The following is a 20,690-nucleotide window of genomic DNA, read 5'->3' on the forward strand; positions in this document are numbered from 1 at the left end:
ATTTTCTCCCAAGGGCACCATCTCTTTCTGTGAGATCCACATCTCTTCCTCCGAGCCGCACCTCCTTCTGCAATTCACATATTCCACATGACTCACCTTCTTCCACAGGACAGCAGTTTCTTTTGAAAGCACATATCTAGATATTTTTTCGAACCCAATTTCCCTAAAAAGTGTATAGAACCCATTGATTGACGACCTTTGATGGAAATTGTGCTTCAGTGAAGTTTGTGCAGCAGTCCTACACCTGGTCCTGGGTATGTGTCAGGGCACTGTACCTTACCTCAGGAGTTAACAGTTCTCAGCTGATGGTGGTCCATATCTGGTCCTTTCTAGGCCTAGGTGGAACTCGCAGAGTTTCACTCTGTGGAATTCTGCAGAGTTGCCTAAAAACTCCACAAGATTCTGGGGAGTTCCGCAATCGGGCGGATTTTGGCAAGTTGCATTGTTTGTGCTGATTTGTAGTGCCTGGAGATTCTTCGGCGCTGTAAAATCAGCTCAAACTGCACCACGCAGCACACCAGGGGACGCTACTTTTTTTTGCCGCCCGAGTAGATTTCCTACTCTAACTGCAGCTTTCTCAGCGTGAACGTTCGAGACATGCCGTGACCGCCTACATTGAGAAATCTCATTTGGAAGTGTTATAGCTCCTGAAAATCGCACTAGAGGACACAAATTGTCACTCACTAACTTAACGTTGACTAGTTGCGCATGAGAAAAAAATTCCACCACGTGGCTGTGGGTGACGTTTTGCCAGAACTCTGTGCTCAAAGCAGAACGCGGATTGGGCAAAACTCAGTGAACTCCACTGGCGGAGTGGAATTTTTCGCCCGACCCTAGTTCTTTTCAAGCACACTTCTTATTTCTGAAGCAGCAGCCTACGTTAATCCTCCAAAGTTCAGTGGGAGTATCTATACTTAGCAGCACTTCTTAGGGTGACCACCTGGCAGGGAGACATATTCTGGGCAGTGATTGTAAAATGTTAGGGAAAAAAGGCCAAATTTAGGGAAAAAAGGTGTCGTGTTATGTGGATTTATAGAGGACAGCTAATCACCCGTGAGGGTATCTGGGTGCTGAGTAGGGTTGAGGGGGAGGAGGATATCATGTCCTTTTTTCTGGAAGAACCATGTCTTGAGGTTCATTCGGAAGTCCAGGAGGGAGGGGGAGGTTCTGAGATTTTGAGGGAGTTAGCCCCAGGTCTTGGCTGTGAGGAATGAGAATGAGCATCCTCCAGTTTCGGCCTTTTTGATGTGAGTGAAGTGTGCGGTTGCCTGGAACACAGAACAAGGGTGTCTGCAGGGTTGCTAGAAGTTGAAGAGGTGGTTGAGGTATGTGGGCCGGTGTTGTGGAGAGTTTCATAGGTGTGGGTGAGTAGCTTGAACTTGCATCTCTCCTGTACTGGGAGCCAGTAGAGATTGTTGAATTGTGGAGGGATGTGGTTGTTTTGTGGGATAGTCAGGATGGGTTAGCGGCAGCGTTCTGCCCAGTTTAGAGCTAGCATAGGAAATGGTGTGGGATACCGAAGTAGAGGGCCTTTCTGTAATCAGTTCCACTTTGTTCCTTTCGGCTGTGGAAGGCACGCCATGCTCGTAGATACCATATAAATAAAAGGGTTGATCGAGGCCTATAGATCTTTTTAAAGTCTTGGCAGATGAATAACCCAATGGTACAATAATGTGAATTGGACTCTTCTTGAACTATTTGAGTATTTGTGATGAGTACGGGGTACGAACAGGAACTTGTATTGGATATTAAAGGTCAGTGAACTGCTCCGACATTACTTCGGACTGAAACTGTATACAGAAGTTTGTCTTTAGATCCAGTATTTATACGGCATCTTTTACGGTATATGCTACGAAATCCCGTGTTGGGACGAAACTCCGTTTTGGCTGAATTCTTCATATGACCAAGATCATTAATGTGGTCAAATTCTTGATTGCGTATTATGAAGAATTACATTTTGCTGTTTGTGTATATTGTATGTTCTGTAAATAACTAAAAATTCTTTTGTCATAACTGTTGGATTCCTTCTTGTTATTTTGTTCAGTAATTACATTGTAAAAAATTATATTTGATATTATGATAAGTTCTTGGAGTATCATGTACTGATCATTTATTTATTAGTGTTAATGGTGCTCCGGTACCCTCTTGGTTCCACTTGTGATAAGAGCCTGGGTGACTGTCTGGTATTAAGTGGGATCCACTTGAAAATCCTACGTAACATTCTCAAGATGTGGAAGCATGATGAGGCGACAGCGTTGATCTGTCTACTCATGGAGAGGTTGTTGTCCAAGATTCCTGAGTTGTTGTCCTGAGGTGTTCTTAGCATGGCTCATAGGGTGAGGGGGGTGGGATAAGTTCTGTTGGCCACGAAGAGGTGTCCCAGGGGGGGTGATTGTTGCCTAAGATAAGGACTTTGGTTTTGACTCTGTTAAACTGAAGGCAGTTACTTTTCATCCAAGCAGCGATATTGCTCATGAAGTTGGTTAAGTTTGCTTTGGGGGTGCTGGTTGAGTCGGTAGGTGAGAGGGTGAGATGTGTGTCGCAGGCGTAGGATACTGTGTTGATGCCTTGGGCTCTGATGACGTCTGCAAGGGGCGTCATGTAGATATTGAAGAGTTTTGGTCTGAGCGGCCATCCTTGAGGGACATCGCAGATGAGTTTCTTGGGCTCTGAGTTATGAGGGGGAGGATCTAACTCGCTGAGTTCTGTCTGTGAGGAAGGAGGAAATTCACTTGAGGGCTGGTCCGCAGGTACCCTGGTGCTGAAGCTTTCTCATGAGTGGATTGTGGGAGACCATATCAAAAGCTTCGGAGATGACTAGGAGGATGGGTGTGGCCGTTTCTTCTTGGGCAAGGATGCTTTTGATGTCATCAGTGGCCACAGTGAGGGCTATTTCTGTGCCCTGGTTGATGCAAAAACCAGACTAAGAGCTGTTGAGGAGTTGATGGAGTTCTAGGTGGTCTGTGAGTTGGGTATTGATGGCTTTCTGAATGGCTTTAGCTGGAAAAGGCAGAAGCGAGATGGGTCTGTAGCTGAGGTTGCTGGGGTGTGCCATTGGTTTCTTCAATAAGGTGTTGAGTTCTGCATTTTTTCCAGCCTGACAGTAAGGTGACGGTGATTATGTAGGTGATGTTAGTGATGAGCTTAGGGAAGATGGTAGTTTTTGCAAGTTTGTATAGGAAATAGTTGAAGGGGTCTGAAGTGGATCCTGAATGGATGGTATTTATCAGGGCAGTGGAGTCTACATCTGAGAAAGGTTTCCAGTTAGCTAGCTGCTCTTTGCCGATGAGAGTGGTGTCCTGCTGGCTGTCAAATAGGTATGCTGTGCGTTGAATGTGTTGCAGTTCTTGGCAATATTCTGTTTGAAGACGTTTGAGAGGTTGTTACAGATTGCTTGAAATGGGATGTTGTTGGCAGCTGCAGGGTTGGAGAACTCCTTGATGATGATGAAGAGTTCTTTAGCGTTGTTGGGGCTGGCTTAGAGTCTGAGAGTTGGGGCCTGTTTCCTTGTCTCGTAGTTGGTGGTGGTAGAGGTTGATGGTGACTGTATGTGGATCTTTTAGTGTTTTTTTAATTTTATTGAGTCTCCATTCTCTCTCAGTTGTTTGCAGTGGTGCATGGACAACGTCAGGTCGTTCGTGTGCCAGCTGGATTGTTTGTTATTTTTGGAGGTCTTGTTTCTTGTGGGAGAGTTGCAGTTTGTGCAGTCGGTGAGCCAATGATTGAAGTGCTTGGTGTCAACATTGTGGTTCCCTGTGTGGTTGGGTGGGCATTCCTGTAGGGTCTTGGTCCAGTTTTCTTTATATATTTTGTCCCATTGTCTTAGTGGTGCTTTGGGTTTTTCTGGTGGGGTGGCTTGGTGGGTGGGTATCTTGAAATGTATGAGTTCATGGTCAGATCATGTGAGTGGGATCATGTGGGTGGTGTTGATCCTGTTGTTGGAGGAGAAAATAGGGTAGGAGGTGTGGCCTGCTTGTGGGTTGTTCCTTGGGCAGGCTGGGTGATTCTGAAGTTACTGAGACTTTCGAGGAGAACCGATGAGTAAGGGTCTGTGGTGTCTTCCAGGTTGAAAATTGAGGTTCCCGAGGAGGATGTAGTTGGTTGATCTGATGGAGAGGGGGAGCAATGAAGTCTGCGATGTGGTTGCACAAATCCTCTCGAGGGGCTCTGGGGATGGTAGGCAAGGGTTCCCCTCAGGGTGGTGTTGTAGTCATTTTGTATTTTGAAGTGGAGGTGTTCCATGAGATTGGTGTTTGCGTCCGTGGAGGTGGTGCATTGTAGACGATTGCGAGTCCTCCACCTGTTTTATGGGTTTGGTTCTGAAGTATGACTTTTTTAGGTGGCTGGGATAGCTGTGGTGATATCGGGGTCGAGCCATGTTTTATGTTTTGGTCAGAATGAGGTCAGGTGTGTTCCTGTTAAATAAAAAGGTCCCAGATTTCGGTGGAGTGTTTCCCAAGAGAGCAGATGTTGAGGAGCATGATGGACAGGTGGCATGGAGTGGTGGCGTGTGCCTGTTGTTTGGAGGCAGTGGTGCCAGCGTCTGAGGTGTCGTGGGTGATATCCCAATGGGTGCAGGAGAAAGGTCCTACCGTGGTGCTGGGGGATGCACAGCAGTGTGTTGTTGAGGTTTATTTTACTGACTCATTTTAGGAGGAGCCTGTACCTCACTACTTACGTGTGTAGTTATTGTACTTAATATTGCACTGTTTATACACTGTGCTTTGTCTATCATTGCCGCAAGATACAGTTCATGTATGTGGTGCATTATATCCTTGTTCAATAGTAAAATGAAGTGTCTTGTGCTCAGCTTCAATGGAATTATTTCTACCAGAATCTACCCAGCCTTTCTTGGAGAGAGTAGGAGAAGCAGCAACATTTCTATTATTTTTAAACTGTTTAAAACCGATGGAAACAACCTTTGGAAACATTGAGTGTCTTCACCTTCCCCCGGTTAAGGCAGGTTAAAGAACATCTGGCTCGCCTCACCCTTCACGTCAAACCAAAGAACACGTATGAGATAGAAAAGGCCACATACAACAATCCCACACATGTACTCCCAGTGCTTAATTTGTAAATAAAAAGCTGCAATTAAATGTGGGAACTCGTAATATGGAGGCAGCGTAATCCTGAAACCATCTCGGGCCTCTTCAATCCATTTAAAGCTACTCCCTGACCCTTCAACTCACTCTAGTAGCTTTCTGCTTTCTCCCTTTGTGACGCTTTTTCGTTTTTCTCTTCCTCCAAATTTCCCATCTGTGTCTTTTGCTCGCAGCAAATGCTTGTGGCAGAAGAATAAGCCCCGGCCCTCAAAAATAAGTGCTGTTGCTCAGCACCAGAAACAACAAGCACAAATTAAGCACTGTGTACTCCTCAAAAATCATACCTGGGGTTTGCCAAACAGGTCATCACCATGCACTGCACAGTGCTCCTTTACCCACTCCAGAGCATACCTATGCATGTGGCATATGCCATCTCAAGCTGAGGCGTTGCACCCCACTATCTGCAGCAAACTGGCCCATCACCCACTGCCCACGGTCAGGTAGAGCTGAGATAGTGACAGCAGAGGGCCCACCTCCAGTGCCCAGCCCCTCTCGCCGGGGCGGAGCCTGGTCACTAAGATGGGTAAGGGGGGGCTGTGTGTTGGAGTGTAAGGGTTTGTGCCAGTTCTCACAGTCAAGGAAGCGCAGAGAGGACTTCATGAGGGTCTGTTAGACATCATAAAAGCATGAAAGGGACAGAGTTATTGCAAGAGTGTCGTTCAGTACTTGCATGGGCAAGAACAAAGGGTGTCAGCCTCACAACTCATGTCAGTATGTGAAGACCTTATAACTCATGTCAGTATGTGAAGACCTTATAACTCGTCTCCAGTTTAAGAGTGCCAAGAAGGCTGACCGCTGCATTAGAGTGTGCCCCAGAGAACCAGGACCACCAGACTAAGAGCATTAAAGAGGAGAGTGAAGTTGAGATCAGAAGGTAAATCCACACCAACTGAGGAAAAGGTTTATTGATCAGAAAAAGGACGAAGTGGGATGGTGCAATGCTTAAACAAGAGACGCCTAGTCTGACGCGTGCATCAGACAGTGTTACCTACCTGGAGATGTCTCAGCATAGAGGTCAGATACCGAAGAGGTACCGTCAACTACAGAACAGCAACACAGACCCTACAACACTCAATATTACTAGCATTTTACGCTGAGCAGCGCCCTCAGGGCAGCACTCTTTGGGTTTCAAAATTACTACTTTTCAGCCCTTCCTAAAAATACATTATATTTATAACTTCCCCCCCAAATATTCCAGGACTGTAGTTAGAACAGTAAGTAATCCTTCTGGAATAATTGGAGGAAAGTTGCTCTTTCCCCAAGTATTCTAGGACCGGAGTTAGAATAGTAACTTTGACCTTCCAGTGTCCGCCACACCCACTGCTGCCCGAGGGCGCAGTTCAGGGCAAGAAACACGAACGCGCAGCAGAGTAAAGCAGCGCTCTGGTCTGTTGGTGCTTGACGCGGGCGAGCAGCAAGCGGGGCCAGTCTTGTCGCTGGTCTGGTCGGGTAGGTCTAGGTTGGGGACCAAGGCCAGTTACCACCATGGAAGTCCACTCCACGGAGCAAACATTGAGCGGTCCTGTGCACCCTGGGAACCAGTCTGGCAGAAGAGAAGAAGAGCTTGAGGATGGCACCGAGGGGGCATGGAGGGAGTCAGAGAGGGCTGATACAGAACTGAGAGAAGGGTGTGGATTGCTGAGAGTGAGGAGGTCTGCAACAGATGGGCCTACAACAAGATAGAGAAGTAGAGAGAGGGGAAGTGGAGAAAAGTGAAGGAGATAAAGAGGGGAAAGGCAAGGTGAGGTGAAGAGTACGTAAGAATGTAGGCAGACAGGGGGTGGGAGAGATGGACCATTGGGCCCTGAGCAGTTCCTCCCTCTTCACTTGCCTTGAAAGGGCTCAGCATCTTTCATATACTTGATCAACATTCTGTCATGTTGTTATTATTTATGACTCCTATTTTAATAAAACATACTTGGAACAGAAAACTCTGCATCTGAGACGAAGCAGGGGCCTGACTCTTCCCTATGAGATAAAACACGAGCAGAGCCTTCAAAGGAATTGTGATATAAAGTGTTCAAGAAGCAAAGTATACAAACATGAAAAGAACTTTAAACTATTATAATTGTGTTTCTTTAATATTTGTAACTGTTTCAGTTTAGTTCATTATTCCATTGCATTGACATTGACTTAAAGTGAAAGGTTCTAAGCATGTAATCAAAACCTTTGTGAACCCGCTTCCCATCCTGACAAGGCTGCCTTGGGTCACTCAGCTGTCGGGGACCCTTACACCCTGGCCAATAATATTGTTATGGATGGAGCTATGTTACAGCGTATTAAAGAACATACAACATAGGGTTTTTGTGTAGGGCACGTATTGAACGGAATTAGTTGAAGGTGGTGCTCCAAGATGTGACAATCGACGAAAATGAGATCTGGTGATATAAAGCGAGTTGAGTAAGATCACTCATTTTGGTCATGTGGGAGAGCCGGGATCTGAACCCAGGTTTTCTAATGCAATTTAACCTCTGACAAGATTTCTGTATTTTTAAGTTAACATTAAAGGATTGCTCTTTTGTTCAATTCTTTCAGATCCTAAATAATGCACTGTGATAAATACACAATATCTAAAAACAACAAGCATTGGCAAAACAAATAGGTCATGCCTATGCAAGAGCTGTTGGCTTTGCCAATTTTTTTTTAGCCATGTTGTACACCAGCGAGGCTGCTGTTAAGTGTAGCTGAAGGTCAGGGGCATAGAGGAATGTTGTCTGGAGTGTCGTAGAGTGGAATGGCGAAGAGTGGGGTAGAGTCTCATAGAGGTGACTGTCATAGATTGTCTTATACTGCGGTGGGTAGTGTACTGGTGTAGAGTGCATTGGCGCAGTGTTTCAGATATAGTGGCAGCGTACAATGCAGTGTCATAGAAAGCAGTGGCGTAGATTAGTGTTGCATAGCAGAGTGCAGTGTTGTGCAGTGCAGACCTATGTGTGATAAGGGAAGGGGAAGTGTGATAAAACATTTGCATAGGATCACACAATTTGGTAAAATGGGAAAGCTGGAATGAATCCCAGGTTTTCTGGTTGCACATTGTGCCACTAGTTTATGCTTCACTCCTCTAAAAGGCAGCTCGCCTCCAGCACCCGCTGAACCAACGCATGACCCGCCACCCTTTTGGCATCAGTGCAGCCCTCGGTCACATCACACATCAAAATCTGGGCCCCTGGGAGAATCTTTACGAGCCCCCGTCCCCTTTATCAACCTTTAGCTTTGATCAGGATGACATATATTTGCTGTTTTCTCCATTGGGCGTGTGAAATGGTTGTGGCCTTTGCTCATTTCTCAGGGGTTGGTTGTTCTGCATTTGAAAATGCCCAGATCTTGATATCACAAGAACCAAAAAGTGAATGCACATGTAACTGCAGGCCTTGCTTTGGTCTCGACAGAGAGACCAAGTGTTAAATTCTCCTTCATAAAATAGGCCCATCCCTGTCGTTTAGGGTGGGGTCTGTGCACCGGGGTGGGTGCATTGTTGGGGCGGTTAAGCAGCGGACGTAGGCACTTAAGCTGTGCACGAGGTCTCTTGTGCATCACTACGTGGAAGGTCTCACCCTCTCAAGAGTTTAAAAAAAAAAAAAAAGTTTGCTGCCTCTTTCTCCCCCCCCCCCCTTCAGCGGCCGGCACCCAAGGTGATGCATCAAGTGTGCTTCCTTAGGCTCCCGCGCGCAGGAGGTGTGTTTACACAGGTAGAATACCTGAGGTTTGGAAACCAGACGTACTAAAGCCCTTACATAAATCTAGAGACCTGACAGGCAGCCGCAGGCGGATTTCCATGTCAACCCCACCCGTGTCAGGTGGCGGATTACAGGTGCAAGAGGGCATTAGAGCAACTACCACAAGCACAGTGCTGCTGTCAATCCAGGAAAGTTTCCAAAGTCATTAACTACACAAGTCAAAGTGACATTTGGAAAAAGAAAATCTACATGTAGAAGTATGTAGATATACACACACCCCTGACCCAACCCCCACCGATATCTGAGACAGCAAGCAAAGGAGAAAATGAGGAAAAATAGAAATATAGAAGGAAGGGGATGAGCTGGAAGGGTGATGAAGTATGAAGGACAAGGCTTTGAAGGAGAAGATGGGGTTATCGAAGGAAATAAAGGTTTTGTGGGAGCAGAGGCTGGCGAGGAGGCTCAGGAGTGGTTGAGAAGGGATGTAGTTGGATGCTAGAAAGTAGAGAAGGGGGCGCTAAGGAGGGAAGGGAAAGCTTGTGAGGAGGAAGGGAACAGTGGAGAGGAGTATACCAGGGAGGAGAGGAGAAGGCTGGAGGAGAAAGGGACAGCCTAAGGATGAGAGAATGGTTGCAATGAGGAGGAGAGCGGGCACGGGCTAGAGATGGGGACGTTTAAGGAAGTGTTGTTGGATGGTGAGATGAAGGGAGAGGGTCAAGGGGCCAGTTGCGGAGGGCAGATGAGATGGTTGAAGAAAGATCCAGAAGGAAGGAAAGTCAGATGTGGATGTTGGGGAGGGACAGAAGGAAGGATGGGCAGCGGTGAAAGGGCTGGCTTGCAGAGGGCTTTGGACACATATAGGGGGCGTTCTAGAGTTCACTAGGATTCTAGTGCTCATAAGTGTCTTGTATAAGGCACAGTTCACACCACAGGGGCAGTGGATACCTGAACATCTAGAGTACACGGGGTGGCCCGTGGAACCAGTAGAAGTTCATTGCTGAGGCGCTGTGCTCTGCTTGGGTCTGGAGTGATTTTGAAGTGGCTGGAGAAAGAATGTGATGGTTTGACGCGCTGTTCTGGTCAGTATTTTCTCAAGGGGATCAGTTACCACCTTCCAGCCACAGCTTCCCATTTGCAGGGTTCTCTGCAAGCTTGGGAGAGGGGTATATGTCCAGTGAAGGCCCACCGCAGGAGCACGTGTCCCCATTTGGAACCTATAGAGAAGACACAGTGGATCCTTGGTGACAGAAAGGGCTGTGAGAGATGGCAGACAGGCAGGGTAAAGCAGGAGACCAAGGACAATATGGATGGATGGATGGGCCTGGTGATCTTTCACTTTCTGTGCATCTATTGGAGGTGTCAGCCATCACCCAGTAACATGACATTGGTCCAGGATGCTCCATACTTTCCTTTTGGGAAGCCTCTTACCTAGAGCTCGCTATCCCATGGATATTTTATGAGGGAGGCTGGGTACTTCAAAATCAGTTTTCAGTTTTCTTTGCTATGCTATATGTGTTTGGTGTATTAAATGTACCCATAAAGCAATAGCAGGTAAGCTGTTCCACCAAGTAGAACAATTTCTGCTCACGAGAAGGGCGGATGCCTATCTATTTCTTACATCATCATCGGCACGCTTGTCCACAGGAAAACCATTGATAAGGTTGTATATGCCTGCGCAGCCCCTCTCCTCAAATTCCACTCTTTCAGCTTCTACAAACTTTCATACCTCTCAGAAATTGTTGCCTTGTAGGGACTTGGCTCTTGCCCATGCCTGAGTGATGTCCCCCTTCTCTACCACCAGACCAAGCCTGTCAAATAGCAGCTTAAACAGTGGTAAGTCACCCTCACATGGAATGCCTAGCATGATAAATTGTGAGAGGTGTTTTAAATCCTCCTCCATAACAAGTTCTACTTCTTGTTTAGTGACCTTCCAGTAGTTCCTTACAACCCGCCAAATCCCAAACTGTGTGCAGGAACGTGCCTTTGATAACTTGGCATCTATTACATTTAGGGTTTTGTGCTCCCCACATTTTGAACAACCTATTCTTATTGTAATACGTGCTGTGCAGAAACCTTAGCTGGATAAGCCTTGATTTGATCTCTACCTCTTTTGGGTGCTGGTGCCACCTCACAGTCTAGGTCGTCCAGGAATCCTACATCGGATTCCTACATTTGTCCGAATTTCTTTAGAGTGTCTGGTTTATGGTACAGTATATGTGTGACATCGCCTTCGTAGTAAGTTCCTCCCTATAAGTCTGCTTTCGAGCAGACAGCAAACCAGGGATCTCTCGTCAGTCAGTCAGTCCCTTCTCCCCTAAAATTCTGTTGCAATTGAAGGCATTTGTATCACAATTTGGGGCTTGCCATCAAAAGGTTTATCCCCTCTGCCACAGTCACAACCCCTATAATGGATATTCCTTTCAAGTCCCACAGCTTGAAGCCCGTCAGTTTCCCCACCTCTTTCAGCATGTGACTCTGCCGTAGTGAGGTTTGTGTAGCTATTCTCCCTTTCCTCTCCAAGGTTTGCGTGGAGGTGTCCCAGATGCCCAACACTACTCAGGGTGGGCTCTATAAGCCATGGTCTTCTGTTGGAATATATATATATATATATATATATATATATATCTCTCTCTCTCTCTCTCTCTCTCTCTCTCTCTCTCTCTCTCTGGGTGAGAGTGTGTGCAAGAGTCTCTCTGTGTGTGAGTGGGTGCATCAGTGTCTTAGTTGGTGTGTCGGTTTCTAAGTGGCCTGTGAGAGGGTGCATGAGGGCTTCAGTAGGTTTGAGAGTGGGTGCATGAGTGTGATTGGGTCAGTGAGTGGGTGTTTAAGGGTCTGAGTGGGTGTGTGAAAGATTGAAAAAGAGAAATTGAGAGAGAACGAGATTGTGAGATAGAGTTTTTAGGCTTTGATGGATGACATACTTCGAATTAGATATTTCTGGACAAATTGAAAAGAGAAATGTATTTATCAGTTAAAAAGAGTGAGATCATCTTTCAGTATGAACCTTAAACTATTCAAGTTTAAAAGAAATTAAAGTAGGGAAATGACCACAGACACCTGGACTAGAACCCTCAACTTTTAGTGTCAGGGTCTGTGACCTTAACCATTATGCCACATATGACTACTTACTGTGGTCATTGCATGGAGAGACAATTGCATTGACTCTCTCTCTCTACCATCCCATTATGGGAAGCTGGCATTGCTTCCACAAGCAGGGAGCTGCTTTAAGTAGCAGCTCCCTACATGTGGAAGCAATATTTTAATCTGTCTTCCCTGCACGCAAATATGCGTGCAGGGAAGACAGATGAAAACTTCGCTTTTTGCAAGAGAGAGGCGGTGGCGGTGTGCGGGGCTGCAGAGGGAGAAATGTGGCCCCCCGCATTGAATTGCAGCTAAGCCCTGGGGGAGGCAGTTTCTTAGGCTGCAGGGGGGAGGGGGGGGGGGCGCTGGGTAGGTCTACAGGTAAACAAGTGCTTTTTTTTTTTTTAAACATTTTTTTTTAATTGTCGCTGGATCCACCTCGAATCGCTGTGAAAATAAAAGAAAAAAATGTGTGAGTGGGTCCACCAGAGCTAAGGGGTCAGGGTGACTCTACTTTTCTTTTTTTTTTTTTTTAATGGGACTTGGCTGAACAGACTCCCAACATGGCTGCCAACACTTCCTTGTTGAAGTGTTGACAACCAGTCAGATCTCACCACAAGTTCGGGAGGGCTCGCTAATCCTTTGCGCCCATTTATATAAAAAAAAACGATTTTATTTAATTTCTCTAAACCTACTGAACGAATTTACACCAATAACAAAAAAGGCTCTTTCTAGACCAAGAGCTGCCCTTCTGCCAAATTTGGTGTAATTCTGTCCAGTGGGTTTGGGCGCTATCTCTGTTGAAAATCCCTACTGAAAAATGAATAGGAAAAGTGTGTTTTGCGCGCCCCCCCCTTTTCTCTGCCCTTTCCAGACAGCAGCTGAAGTGACCACCATTTTATTTTGGAAAATATTGTGAAGATTCTTCCAATGGCGCTAAAAAAACAAGAAAAACAAAAACCGCTTTCTCTATAGAAACTAGGTCCTAACTATAACTCCCTAGTAGCGACCGCCACTAGGATATATATATATATATATATATAATGTGCGTTGTTTGTTCCATTTTTGTTTTCTCCAGTCTTGTAGCCAGGTCCGTCCTAGATGTGAATTCCCAGCTGTTAAGAAGTTGCAGCTGGGTTGTCCCCCTCCATAGTGCTCCCCGCATACCCTAACATCTGGAAGAGCTATCCTCCTTTATAAGTCGTTCTTTGTAGGGCCCGTAGTGCTATGCTAGGCCTCCCTCAATCCCAAAGAAGTGCTCAGAGAGTCCTTTCGATCCGATTAAAGTAGGTGTTTGATATGAAGTATGGGGTGTTTTCCTAGAATGTGCAGCGGTTTCGGTAGTGTCATGATTTTAAATTTTGCAGCCCTCCCTGCCAAAGACAGTGGGAGCTTCATCCATCTTTTCACATTGAATTGAAACTCCTGAAGGACTTTCTCCATGTTCTTTTTGAAAAAAACAAACAGAATTTATAGCCTGACCCCTCGACCCCTTGACCCCTTGGTATTTAAGCTGTCTTTTAAGGCCCTCACCGTGTCATACTCAACTCCATTGGAAACCAATTCTCCAGTACCTGGCACGGATGCACTCCAGCTCATCCTGTACCTGCAGCACTTTTCAAATGAGCCACATACATGCAGGGCCATTAGAATATACAACTCATGATTTGTAAGGCAGAGGAGGAATCATCTGCATAGAGCAATACCTTTTCAGGTTCTCCGTAGCTGCAGGGAACGCCTCTGTATTCACACAAAGTCTGACCCGTTGTGCCAGTGACTGTGTACATAAGGCAAAGAATAGTTGCAAGATGAGATAGCCCTCCCACTCACCCCTACCCAGTTAAAACTGCTCGGGTATTACTCCATTTACTTGCGTGTAGCTTTTGGGGTCTTGGAATGTAGTGCCACCCGTCCACTGAACTTGTTGTTGGATCCAAACACATTTAAAAGTTGACTCAAATATACTTGGTCTACAAACTCAAATACCTTTTTGGAATCCAAAGAAGTTATGGCCATTTGTTCCCTCTCGTGTCTTATCTCATTGAGCCAGTTGTGTAATCTCCTCAGGCTCAGCCTGGCCACCCCACCTGCCATTAATCTTGTCTGTTCTCATGTATCTGAGAGATGATCACTGTAACTAGTCTGATTGCTAAGAATTTAGCTAATAGTTTTGTTACTGTGTCTAGCGGTGAAGATAGTTTTATAGGACTCCTATAGGTCCTAGGCTTGTCGGGTTTGGGTAGAACTACTGTAGTGGCTTAAGCTAGATCAGCCTTAGTCTCTTGTACAGCTCAACTGGGAGGCTGTTAGGCCCCAGCATGTTGCATATTTGCATTTGAGTTATGGCCTCTCTAAGCTCCTCTAAAGAAAGATTCTCATCCTTTGAGTCTCTGTCTTCTGTACTTAAAGTCGGCAAGTATAGTTCTTCATGAAATATCCTATTTCATCCAGTGTGCTCCCTCTCTCTCTTCTCCGTGTAAAATGTTTGATAATAGTTTGTAAATGCTTGTGCTATGTATGGCTTTCGTCTTACCTTCCTGCTGAATAACAGAACATTTTGAAACTCTTCCAGGGCACAATATTTGTGACAGACAACATTCTCAGCTGCTGCAGATCCCAATAGATGTACCACTCCTTTCAGAGCAGTGGTGAATCTAGGGGATGCCATCACAATCCGCTGATCAGTCCCTGCCTTCTGACAGATCTGGTGCCTCAAACCTCTCTGACTCCGCCACTCCCCCTCCCTCCACCCTTTAAGCCACCATCTTTTGTTGAGAGGTGCAGGGGACTGCCACGTTTCCACCATTTGGGAGATGATCACAGTAGATCGCTGGGTCATCCACACAGTCACTTTGGTGCAATTCATCCAGATAAAAAATGTATTGTAATGTAATCAAGTTTTTTCGTCCTGCCGCGCTACCCTGAACTGTCCTTTCTCTCTAGTGGACAAATAAAAACTACCTGGTGTCCTGCCACCCTTCGGCCATCCTCATTACTGCACCCCTGCCCACAACATTATATTTAAAAAATACTGCTGTCTTTCACCAATGACCGTTCCCTCCCTGTCTCAAAATTAAAAATACAAAAAAAAAATGTAATAGCTTGCAGCAAACTCACCTTTGCACACCACCCTCTGCGCATTCCCTGCCTGTTCCAGACCGAAGCCGTCTTCTACACTCTGTGTGGAGAACCAGGGTTTCAGTGACTGTTGCTCTGCAAGAGTCTCTTGTCAGCATGGCCTGCACCCCACTGTTGCTCTACCATAGTCTCTTGTCAGCATGGCCTGCATCTCACTGTTGCTGTACCATAGTCTCTTGTCAGCATGGCCCGCACCCCACTGTTGCTCTACCGTAGTCTCTTGTCAGCATGGCCTGCATCTCACTGTTGCTGTACCATAGTCTCTTGTCAGCATGGCCTGCATCTCACTGTTGCTCTACCGTAGTCTCTTGTCAGCATGGCCTGCGTCTCACTGTTGCTCTACCATAGTCTCTTGTCAGCATGGCCTGCATCTCACTGTTGCTGTACCATAGTCTCTTGTCAGCATGGCCCGCACCCCACTGTTGCTCTACCATAGTCTCTTGTCAGCATGGCCTGCGTCTCACTGTTGCTCTACCATAGTCTCTTGTCATTGTGGAGTGCATCTCACCGATCCTCTACAAGAGTCTCCTTTCAGCATGACACACACCTCACCGTTGCTCTACAAGTGTCTTCTGTCCGGGTGACCCACATCTCACTGTTGCTCTACGAGTGCGCGGCCTGCATCTTACTGTTCGTGCGGACTACAGAGACCATAGCTGACGGGAGATGTTGGTTGGACGAACGGAGTGCCACCTCCATTCAAACCTCTCACTCTGTGTAAAAAAAAAAAAAAAAAAAAAAAAAGAGTGGCAGACCTCTATCTGAGGAAGGACATCAGGGCCTGGTGTTTTGAAACTCTAACTTCACAGGAGTGAAAAGTAAGACACAGTGGCCCTCATTATGAACTTGGCGGTCTGGGCCACCATGCCGGCGGTGGCGGGAAATCCCGCCATCCGGCATGGTGACCCAGACCGCCACATAATGAAGACATGGAGGGCGGCGGCCCTCCTCCACCGCCAGGCTGTCTCCGACAGGCAGCCAGATGGTGAATGGCATCATTATCAGTAGCGCTGCTGCCCCTCAGATAATGATCCAAATTCCCCCAGCCTTTCCCTGAAGGGTTTCCCTGCCAGGGAAAGGCTGCTAGAAGGGGTGCTCCGGGGTCCCCCTGGGGGCCCCTGCACTGCCCATGCGCTTAGTATGGGAAGTGCGGTGGCCCCTGTGCAGTGCCCCATCGCTCAGGTCACTACCGTATAATGACCCCCAGTGTCTTGTGTCTCCAGGCAGCTTGCAGCATCTGTCGGCCAGTGTCTTGTGTCTCCAGGCAGCTTGCAGCATCTGTCGGCCAGTGTCTTGTGTGTCCAGGTAGCTTGCAGCATCTGTCGGCCAGTGGCAAGAAAAGTCCAGTTAGGAATTTACAATGCTAATAGCTCTAACTCGAGCAAACGCAAATCTCATTGCATTGCAAATGCTTGTTTTGTTATCTGGTCTGGTTCGTTGATGGGGGCCACTATTGCTTTTAATCATTGGGTCCATTTTTTGTCCCAGTCCCACCCTGTCTGTGGACTGCCTTGCTACTGAGAGCGCAGGTGTTGTTGCCTTGTGTGGATAAGAGAATGTTTGCTGGATGTCTCGGCAGTCAAATAGAAATGTTTTTTTTTTTTTAACTCAGAATATTGCGTTTTTCTGTAGTGTTTTTTTTTTTTCTGTTCTGGTGCCAAGTGGGCCTTCAGCAGAGAGTGTGCTTGACATGTGGGAGTCTGTGTAAGGTGTGGACGATTGCTGGTGACATGCTCTTCGTTGCTCCATTGTAAGTATTTGTGAGCATATATTTGTTGTCCCTGTTCATTGTTTTCCAAGTTTGTAAGTTTGTGTTATTTGTTTGCCAAGTTGTATGCCTGTGGCAGGCAGTTAGGATGTGTTGGTGTTTGAGGTGTATAATATGTATTGCAAGTTGTCCTTTGCTGGAGATGTGAGGCATTGTGCTGTCCAATGTGAAAAGTGGCTGGTGTTGCATGATCAGAGGTGTCCCAATTCCTGGTGAGCGGGGTGCCAAGTGTTGCAATTGACTGTAACATGCAGTTACTTGTATTTGAAGTGCCATGTTTCTTATGTGCTCTGTTTCAGATGGTATGGTGTAGTGAGGACAAGTTGTCCCTATTTCATCCAGATGGTGTGTTAAGGTGTGATGTTGTTGGCCTTGTGCCGGCAGGGTGGAATAATGTTGCGGTGTGTGCCGGGTAGGAATCATTTCTGGTTGGAGACAGCGCTTTCTTGCTTGTTATTCAGATTCCTAGCTGGATACAATGGTACCTTGGATTACCCTTGGTTTTACCAGAGACAGGTTTGCTACTTTGTGTTGGTGTTATGTCTGATGTTCTCTACTTGGTGTGATACAGTTCTTAATTTGTCAAATTACTTCTGGTGCTTAAAGTTTTTCTCAGAAGTTTTCAGCCAGCACTGATGAATGTTAGTTTTGCCAAACTCCAAGGCCGCATATAATTGATTTCACCTCAGGCCTCTTCCTCCCACCACTAATACACCTCCTGCCCCTTTATTCACTCTTGCAAGTTCTTTTTCATCCAGCTTTCTTTCTTTGTTACTGTTTTCTGTCTTTCCGTTCCTCTTCCTTTGCACCTTTTGTATTTTTCTTGTCTCTTGCTCTGTCCTACGGAGATCCACCCATGGCTTCCATTGTCTGAGGATCCGTGGTGGCCCCGGAAGCTGCTGCAATGAGGTGGATTGTACTCTGACCTGCTTCCAGCTAACCTCCCGCTTCTCCCTCCGCAGATGAAGCTGGCCTTCACGTTGGACAAGGAAAGCGGAATGCCGCAGGGATGCTACGTGTACCAGTATCGAGACAGCAACAAGTAAGTCCGCCATGTGCTAATCCGCACCAAAAAGGATTCAGACAGGAGGGAGCAGTTGAAGCGTTTCAATGTTGCCAGCTTAAAAATAACATGGAAATTGGAAACATAAGCACGTTGTCAGCAGAGGCGTACCTCCCATGGGGGTATGCCAGCTTTCGTCTTCACGCTTCGTGTTGCATGCAGAGTGTGTGGTTGTTCTCTGTAGTTTGTGTCGAGTAGTGTAGGATTTTGCGTAGTCAGCATCCGCTCCGCAAGAGGAGGTTTGGAACTTCTGAATTTCTAGTCCCCTCGTCCCCACACACAGCCCCCATCCCTCACTGTCCCGATGTCTTCTGATGCCAAGGGATGGAGCTCTCCTGGGCGCATCACTGCCCATGATTATGGGGCAGAACTTGGCAGTCCCTACTAGGTGAACCAGCATTGAAAACAGGTCTAAAGTTCTCCTAAGTAGTGATTTGAGAAGGGAGAGTCACCTGCCCTCAGCTAGTGGGTGAAAGTTCTTGCGTACTAAAAATACTCGGATGATGTAGTGCCAGCGAGGAAGTGTTTATCGTTTTTGACTGCTCAATGGACCCTGGTGATAAGGCCAAGATAAGTTAAAGGTGATGTAACGACACAAGATAAATGCTTAACCCTTTTGTCTGAACTCTGTTGGTGAGTTCTCTTAAGGCATACGTCATTGAGGTGCATGTCTTCCCCTTTAATGTCTGTTTCCACCCCTCTCTTGTCCTTCCTCACTGCCCTTGATCCATCGCCATCCAAACCCTGACCCCTCTCTGCCTTGTCCCCTTCGCCACTCCCTTCACCTTTCTTGCTCGGGCCATCACCCCTTGTTCTTCACCAATCTCTAATCGTCATTGCCAGTTATGTTCACTCTCCTAAAAACTTTTATTATTTTCTTTTCTGCCAAATTTCAGTGTTATTAGAGACCTTTTTATCCTGGATATTTTTGTACTGCAGAGCATATTGGCACTCTCGGGAAGAGTGGTGTTTTAAAAATGTAAAACAAATATGTATATATTTGTTATGTAAACATCGTCATGTTTTTTCTCTATACCTTCTTAATACCACTGCTACCCAAGGATAGATAGGGCGTGGTATGCCCATCTCTCTACATCTCATGCCAGGCATGTCTCTGATAGGCTCAGAATTATCACCAGAATGCCAGGGCTAACATTATAGAAGGGTCGCACACCAGCACGTCACAGATGCCCCAAATGGGCCACGGAATACCAGCTGCATGCCAAGGTGAGATTTTTTCTAGGAGTGCGCGCACTTCGTTGCAGAGTATCCACCTGCGCTCAAATAAGTGTCATTAACAAGCAATGGCCAGTGTTATGTCAAGGGCTGGGAGCCATTGTGCCACAGAACTCAAGTGTTGCCACCAGGAAAAGCTTTTTGTCAGAGTAGGACCTTTGATTTTGCAGATAAAAGGCCCAATGTTCCCAGAATCGCTACCAACATCGAGTCGGCATTTCGTCATCGGTGGGCGGTTGTCCCCAAAATGACGTAAATGACTATTAGTATGGGAGGGCCAGACTTTGTCATGACTGATCGGCATCCTGCCTTGAAGGCCCTCAACAGGCAGAGAGCTGCACCCCATGCAATGGGAAACCCTCTCATGACCTACAGAAGCAACACACACACAGAACTCAGGACCTTTTTTTAATTAAAAACGTACCTTCTGTTGGCTGCTGCACAGGTCCTTCTCTGGCTGCTTCACCACTGTCCCCCACTACCTGAATGCTCATCTGGTCATATTTCCGGTGTTATGTAAAGCCTGGTTGAGCGCATCTCCGCTGTGTGTTACCTGATATCTAATCCTGGACCGTGACACCATCTTACCTGCCCCATGCAGTTGACTGTCATTGTCACAGGCGGTGGGGGTGACTGTCATTGTCACAGGCGGTGGGGGTGACTGCCATTGTCACAGGCGGTGGGGGTGACTGCCATTGTCACAGGCGGTGGGGGTGACTGCCATTGTCACAGGCGGTGGGGGTGACTGCCATTGTCACAGGCGGTGGGGGTGACTGCCATTGTCACAGGCGGTGGGGGTGACTGCCATTGTCACGGGTGGTGGTGGCTGCCACTGTCACGGGTGGTGGTGGCTGCCACTGTCACGGGTGGTGGTGACTGCCACTGTCACAGGTGGTGGTGACTGCCCTTGTCCCAGGTGGTGGTGTTCACTGCCATTGTCCCAGGTGGTGGTGACTGCCATTGTCCCAGGCGGTGGTGACTGCCATTGTCCCAGGCGGTGGTGACTGCCATTGTCCCAGGCGGTGGTGACTGCCATTGTCCCAGGCGGTGGTGACTGCCATTGTCCCAGGCGGTGTTGTTCACTGCTATTGTCACAGGTGGTGTTGTTCACTGCTATTGTCACAGGTGGTGGTGACTGCCACTGTCACAGGTGGTGGTGGTGACTGCCACTGTCACAGGTGGTGGTGGTGACTGCCACTGTCACAGGTGGTGGTGGTGACTGCCACTGTCACAGGTGGTGGTGGTGACTGCCACTGTCACAGGTGGTGGTGGTGACTGCCACTGTCACAGGTGGTGGTGACTGCCACTGTCACAGGTGGTGGTGACTGCCATTGTCACAGGTGCTGTTGTTCACTGCCATTGTCACATGTGGTGGTGACTGCCATTGTCACAGATGGTGGTGACTGCCATTGTCACAGGTGCTGTTCACCGCCATTGTCACAGGTGGTGGTGGTGACTTCAATTGTCACAGGTGGTGGTGGTGACTGCCACTGTCACAGGTGGTGGTGGTGAATGCCACTGTCACAGGTGGTGGTGTTAAGTGCCTTTGTCACAGGCAGTGGTGGCTGCCGTTGTCGCAGGCGGTGGTGGCTGCCGTTGTCGCAGGCGTTGGAGGGCATCGAGCT

The 20,690-nt window shown here is 47.2% G+C and overlaps 1 protein-coding gene across 2 annotated transcripts in view; it reads left to right on the forward strand.

The window, feature by feature from the left end:
* Positions 1 to 20,690, forward strand: part of DIS3L2 (DIS3 like 3'-5' exoribonuclease 2) — a 714,887-nt gene that overhangs the window by 537,281 nt on the left and 156,916 nt on the right. For both annotated transcript variants that reach the window (XM_069212876.1, XM_069212877.1), the window contains one exon: positions 17,729 to 17,808. In XM_069212876.1, the coding sequence (XP_069068977.1) occupies positions 17,729 to 17,808 (80 nt within the window). The remainder of the gene's footprint in view (positions 1 to 17,728; positions 17,809 to 20,690) is intronic.

This window comes from Pleurodeles waltl, chromosome 11, assembly GCF_031143425.1.
Source record: "Pleurodeles waltl isolate 20211129_DDA chromosome 11, aPleWal1.hap1.20221129, whole genome shotgun sequence".
Classification (NCBI taxonomy): Eukaryota; Metazoa; Chordata; class Amphibia; order Caudata; family Salamandridae; genus Pleurodeles; species Pleurodeles waltl.